Here is a 7102-nt window from a genome sequence, read left to right as displayed (position 1 = left end):
TGTGAAGCTGTGATGATGGTGAGCATGATAAGTGACAGTGAAGGACCATGCAGTGATGCTTCTGAACTGACAGTACCTGGAAGGGATCTTACACGTGATTTTGCTTAGTTATTGGTATTCCGAGTAATATGTAGAGTTGTGCAAATTGTTGGTTCCAAATTTTGACAATACTTGGTGCATGTTTTCAACTCTTTCACATTTTTATATCCACGACTGTATTGCTTTCACAGCCCCCTGTGAGATAGACAGTCATGAGAGGTTCTGTTTATAGATGAAGAAAACTGAGATGCAGGCTGCTAAGGGAATTGCTCAGTGGCCCACAACACATTCCCCAGAACCCTGAAACAAGGACCCAGAGCTTTTAACTTCTAAGCTGCTGCTTTCCCCCTACACCACATTGAGTAGTGATACCTTTATGAAGGAATTATGGGAAGGCCTACTTTGACCTGAACTAATTTTTTACCTTAAAGAACTATATTTTGGTATGCTGAAGGAGATTAGTATTGTTTGCCAACCAAGTTTTTTGTTTTTGTTTTTTATTTTTGCCAGCCACGTTTTTTAAATGCCTGTGGAGTAGCCACGTTTTTTAAATGCCTGTGGAGTAATGCCCCACAAGAGAAAAATCTCACATATTTAGACAAGAGGATACATATAAAGATACTCAGTGCTGCTTTGTTTCTATAGCAAAAATTGGAATCAATCTAAGTGTTGGAGATCAAAGGACTGAGTAAATAAATTGGTATATATTCATATGATATAATATTACCCAGTGATTAAAGTGACCGAAATAAGGGCGTCTGGGTGGCTCAGCCATTAAGCATCTGCCTTTGGCTCAGGTCATGATCCCAGGGTCCTGGGATTGAGTCCTGCATCAGGCTCCTTGCTCAGTGGGGAGCCTGCTTCTCCTCCCACTCCCCCTGCTTGTATTCCCTCTCTTGCTGTCTCTCTCTCCGTCAAATAAATAAATAAATAATTTAAAAATAAATAAATAAATAAAGTGACCAAAATATGTATATGTATGTGTATGTACATGTATATAGTTTAAAAAATCGTAATGTTGAGTGGAAAAAAACAATTTTGCAGAATGAAACAGCATATCATTTTTATAGTTAACACATAGAATATGTATATTGCTCACATGTATGACCAATATTTAAAAATAGACTGGAAGGATACCCACCAAATAGTAGTCATTCAGGAAGGGGGAGTGGGATGAAACATGGGTAACAAAGGATTTCAGATAAATAAGGTAAAACGTAAACATTTTTGATTCATTGATACTTGCTCTCAGTTTTAAATATTTTTCGAAAAGTTGGGGTTGATGCTGGTGGATAAGCACGAGGAGACCTCAAGGGCAGTACCTGGGTGAGAACTATATACCTGACAATGAGCAGAAAGAACATGAGATATTTATTTCGAGAAAGGCTGTGTTTGGCATTTGAGAAGAGCAGATATAAGTATTAGATGGGCCCATTTGGCAATGTTCCTCACTGTGGTAGAAGGGAACCTTGGGGTCTGGAGCTCACCTTACCCCAGATAGCTCTATAGCAACAGGGAGAGGGCCCTGCAGCTTGGGGACCTGGACTGCACATTCTGTCTCCATCTCTGAAGTCTTTGACCATGTCACGTGGAAAGATTGTGAATGAAACATTTTCGTGGTCTACATTCTGCTACACTTTTTACTGTATTAATGCTAATGTTGTCTGGATAAATTTCTAGGCATGAAAGAATGCATACCAGAAGACCCTATCATGTGGAGGATGCTGAAAAATACTGCCTTGAGGATGATTTGGTCAATTTAGAGGTTCTGGATGAGGTACTAAATATTTAGTAGGCAATTCTCACTGATGACATTTGTTTCATGTGAATGGTCTGACCTTTTTCTTGTAGACCATGTTCTCCTAAGGTCACTTGAAAATTTAATTGTTTGTATAGCCTTGGGGTGAAGCTCAGGGAGCATTTGGTTGCTGTGACTATGATCCTGTGTTGTGTTCATTTATAGTTCCCCAAATGTCCTAAATGATGAAGAGGAAAGGATTTGGATTTTTTCCAATAAAGCCCTTTATATTGTGAGCCTAAATGATTTATTACATCACCAGAAATTATTTTCTGTTTTAGAGAAAGTGCGGTTTCACTCTTAAGATAGTTGTTTGTTCTTCATAAAGAGTAGCTTTATTTAGGGAAATAGTGAAGGATAATATAGCTTGAATTCTAAATTTGAAAGCTGTGATAATCCCCATTTAAAGTATGCATGTTTAATAGAGCTGTTAATTGCACTGGAACTGCTTTTGCTGATTCTAACTCTAGAGACCTTTAACTACAATGGATGAATCACTAAAGTGAAATATGGAAGTGTTCAATTCCATATTCCCACCACATAAATTTTAAGTACAATGCTTTGAGAAATGAAGTTACTGTTTTTTCTATACTTTATCAATAGGAATGGCCTAATAAATAAAATTCTAAGGAGAGCATTTTGATTGGATAAGACAAGTTTTTCATAATAACAAATAAAACCTTTGTTGGCTATCTCAGTGGCCTTTAGCAAGTCCTAAGTGGACCTTATTCTTTCAGCATATTCCTATTTTTTTCTTCTTCCAAGGCAAATATCTGCATTGAGGATCCTTAGGGTCACTGTATGATTTAAATTGACTACTTTCCTCTTTTAGAAAAAAAACATTCTTATGAGACTAAATTTGTTGTTATTTTTAGAATTCTTTCTTGGTTGGAAATAATGTTTACTCTCAGTACTATCTATCCTCTTCTTAGGATACAATTATTTGTCAGTTGCAAAAGCGTTATGTGGACTTGCTGATCTACACATATGTTGGAGACATCTTACTTGCCTTAAACCCCTTCCAGAATCTAAGCATATACTCTCCACAGGTAAGGGGTGCTGTTAGAGCATGTTGCTCCTTAATGAAATTAAAAACCACAAGGGAAAATGAAAAGAAGGGGAAAAGGAGAATAAACTGCTGCTGCTTTAGCAGTGTATACCCCGACCTGCAGATAACAATACAACAAAGATGGAATTCTTCTCTTTCGGGGGCAACTTTTTAGAGCAAGACATAACAGTAATAGCTAACATTCATTTAGTGCTTGCTACATGCCAGGCACGGACTTACCTCACTCACCCCTCATAATCTTGTGAAGCAGGCACAGTTACTAAGGTTGTTTGGCAGATGAGGAGACTTAGCATGGCGAAGTTAACTCCCTTGCAAAAGCTCATGAAACTGGTAAGTGAAGGACTGGGATTTGAACTTAGGCCTGCAGACTCCAGAGCCTGGCTCTATAGCCTTCCTGAAGCTACAACTCCCCTAACAAGTGACAGAGCCTTGGTTTCACGGGCAACAGGTACCGGAGCATTAGAAGTTTTCTTTAAATTAATTATTTTTTTTTCTTCAGTTTTCCAGACTTTATCATGGGGTGAAACGTGCCTCAAATCCTCCCCACATATTTGCCTCAGCAGATGCTGCTTACCAATGTATGGTTACTTTCAGCAAAGACCAGGTAAGACCTCTCCTTCCTTCCCTGCCAAGTCACACAGTAGGATGTGTACTGTCTTCCTCTGCAGCTCTTACATCTTCCTGAAAGCTCCATTCTGGTTGCTGGTGCTGATTCAAGGAAATAGAAAATGAAAGAGTAGCTCAGTGGAACAGGAACAGGGTTAAAGTTAGAGCAGCCAGAGAACGTGAAAATTCTTTTGGGTAACGTGAAGCATTCACATCAAGAGTACTCATTTTCGGGCGCCTGGGTGGCTCAGTTGGTTAAGTGACTGCCTTTGGTTCAGGTCATGATCCTGGAGTCCCTGGATCGAGTCCTACATCGGGCTCCCTGCTCGGCAGGGAGTCTGCTTCTCCCTCTGACCCTCCCCCCTCTCATGTGCTCGCTCGCTCTCATTCTCTCTCTCTCAAATAAATAAAATCTTAAAAAAAAAAAAAGTACTCATTTTCCCTGATAAAATGTATTAAGAGTGTTTCTAATATGAATGTGAGAACACAGAGCCAACACAAACCTGATTACATGACTACAACTGTAATAAAAACAGAATGTAGAATGACATAAATGAAATTCCTTCTTATTAAGGTCTCAGAATTTTCATGGTTCGGTATTTTTTGTATGAAATATTGCACACAGGTTGACAGTGATCAAGCCCCACACCATTTAGCTGCGGAGAAATTGTGGTGGATTTGGTAAAGACTGAACAGATTTTAAACTCAATGCTAGTTAAACACAAAGTTCACCCATACAGCTTCCCTTTTTGGACCTTCAACTCAAGGTGGTGATATATCCAACCTTAAGCCTTCTTTTACTTTCAATATGTATATTTTCCTTTGTGTCTTTAGTCTGTTTGAAATATAAGTAATAAAACTGGTACGAAAGTTTTGTGAGAGAGTTACTGTGTATAAATTTCCTGAGACTTGTGAAGTCCCAGCAATGGGTTGGTTAAGGAGTAGATGAAACTATAACAGTGCAAGTTACAAAATGGAGTACATGGATTCACTATAGGTTAGAAACCTGGCTTCTCTAAATTCTTACCTTTCCCACAGACTTGTGAAATGTCCATAGATTTCATAGAGAGGAAGTCAATGGAGAGAGATACATTTATTTCTCAAGTTGAGAAGTTGCCCCACTGTGTTTTTTCTGACACTGAAGTTTGTCTTTTCCAACACCAACCAATTCTTTGATTCTCCAGCAGCAATTGGATGACCAACGGTTCAATTCCATTCAATTCTGACACTCACTTCTCAGAGTTAGTACAGACCCCACATGGTCAGGGCTCAGCCCCAAAGACTGCCCCCATCTCACATGCCAGGCACAAAAGGGATGCCCAGGCAACCTGCACTTCTGCCCAGCCTACAACCACCCTCAAGTCTGACAATTCACTGGAACAACTCACAGAACTCAGGAAGACACTCAAATTTACTGGGTTAGTATAAAAGATACAACTCAGGAACAGCCAAATGGAAGAGATTACCCAAGGCAAGATATAGGGGAGAGGAGTGGTGCAAAGCTTCCATGCCTTCTCTGGGTATGTCCCCTCCCAGCATATCAAAATGTTCATACCAGAAGCTCTCTGAATCTTGCTGTTTAAGAGTTTTTATGACTCAGTCAATCTCTAGTCCTTCTCTCCTCCCTAGAAGTTGGGATGATGGAGCTGAAAGTTTCCACTCTTTCATCATGTATTTGGTCTTTCTGGTGACCAGCACCTTTTGGGAAGCTATCTTGGGCCCTACTTTGAACCACCTGGTTAGCAGTTAGGTTGGGTTGAAAGGGACTTTTTTTGTGAATAACAAAAGATGGTCCTGTTGCCCTTATGATTCAGGAAGTTCCAAGGGTCTTAGGGGCTCTGTGCCAGGAACCAGAGACAAAGACCAAGTACATGTTTTTTATTATACCACACCTACTAATCTTCTTGATACATAAAGAGCTCCTAGGAATCAATGATAATAAGACCAGTAATAAAAAAAAAAACAAACAGGCAAAGGATATGGGGTGGTCACAAAAAAGAAAATATGAATAATTTTAAACAAATGAAAAGATCTCAACCTCACTCATAATAAAAGAAATGCAAATTAAAACTACACTGAGAGACTATTCTTTTACGTTTCCGATTGGCAAAAATCCAACATACCCTATTAGTGAGGCTGTAGGAGAACAGGCACTTTCATGAATTGGTCCAGTCCTTAGGAAAGCAATTTGGTACTCTCTATCCAACTTACAAATATATTTATCTTTTAGTTCAACAACCCATTTCTAGGAATTTATTCTATAGAAGAACCTGCATGTAAATATAATGCCCTATGTATAGGGTTATTCACTGCAGTATACTCCTTATGTATCCATCAATATGAGACTGGTTAAATCGACTATGGTACATCTGTACAATGGACCAAGGAGCTGTGAAAAGGTTGAAGAAGCTCTCAGTGTACGGAAATGGAAAGATTCCTAAGATAAATCATTCAGTGAAAAAAATGAAGGTGTACAGTGGTGGATATTATAGGAAAACCATCCCTGAACATACAAGTTGTTTACTGTGCTATGAATTCTTCACTCTCACTCCATTTTCTGTGTCAGTGCATCGTCATCGGTGGAGAAAGTGGCTCTGGGAAGACGGAAAGTGCCCACCTGATTGTTCAGCATTTGACTTTCTTGGGAAAGGTATTGAGTACCTGTTTTATGTGTCGTGGCTAGAATCCTTGCCAGTGTAACTGCATATTTTATAAATGATGGAAATACTGGTTTTCGTTAGTGGTTACATAAAAACCTTCCATCTTTATTATGTTTACTTCCTGATAACGAGGCCTCTTAAGTTGTCAGCAGGCCATCCCTCTTTCACGTAGTGAGGAAAATAATGCCAGCATGAATTTACTAGATTATCAGCAATTTTTTATGTTTTCAATGTAATAGAAACATTTAACCATTAAGTAGTAAAAGTGGTTAAACTCTAGGAACAGGATCAGGGAGAGCCACTAAGGCAATTAAATGATTGGAAAATAGAAATCTTTGAGCAAAAGTTGAAGGAAATGGAAATTTTTAGCTTGGGGAAATGGACATTGAAGGAATGACTTAAAAAATGGTCTAGCAGTTACTTAGACTCAGAATTAGTGTATTATGAGACTAAGATAGAATTTAAGGAGTATTTTCTACAGATGAGGTTTAATGAACATTATAATGGATGACTGAGAAAAGTTATGGGATCTCTCTATATAAAACTCTTTACAAACTATTTAGGCATTTTATCTGTCAAGGATTTTAAGTGAAGTATGGCTGGATGTAAAAATTGATAACCTAATCTAGCATCATGTGACGCCTGAGCACCTGGGGAGTTGCTCGTCTGAGAAAACAGTGCTGGTGGTTGATGCTAATTTCCCCAAGTGAAGTTCTTCCCAAAAGGATAATGTGAATTTTGGGGGGTAAGGAGGGGTGCCTGGCAATTTTGCTAAGGTAATATTTCTGGAAGCTCCTCTTGACTGTTGTCTGTTTGGCACAGGCCAATAATCAGACCTTGAGAGAGAAAATTCTGCAAGTCAACTCCCTGGTGGAAGCCTTTGGAAATGCATGCACTGCCATCAATGACAATTCCAGCCGTTTTGGAAAA

General features: G+C 38.9%; 1 protein-coding gene across 1 annotated transcript in view; it reads left to right on the top strand.

Annotated features, from left to right (window-relative positions):
* The first annotated feature begins 1321 nt into the window (after window positions 1-1321).
* LOC115938334 (myosin-IIIb-like) overlaps window positions 1322-7102 on the top strand; it is a 21240-nt gene continuing 15459 nt past the window's right edge. The window contains exons 1-6 of the mRNA XM_081815327.1: window positions 1322-1365; window positions 1720-1816; window positions 2770-2886; window positions 3406-3510; window positions 5813-5929; window positions 6079-6162. Coding sequence (XP_081671453.1) covers window positions 1322-1365; window positions 1720-1816; window positions 2770-2886; window positions 3406-3510; window positions 5813-5929; window positions 6079-6162 — 564 coding nt within the window. The remainder of the gene's footprint in view (window positions 1366-1719; window positions 1817-2769; window positions 2887-3405; window positions 3511-5812; window positions 5930-6078; window positions 6163-7102) is intronic.

This window comes from Leptonychotes weddellii, chromosome 3, assembly GCF_054177405.1.
Source record: "Leptonychotes weddellii isolate Sample4059 chromosome 3, ASM5417740v2, whole genome shotgun sequence".
In the NCBI taxonomy this organism is placed as follows: Eukaryota; Metazoa; Chordata; class Mammalia; order Carnivora; family Phocidae; genus Leptonychotes; species Leptonychotes weddellii.
This window is presented reverse-complemented; position numbering and strand designations above follow the sequence as displayed.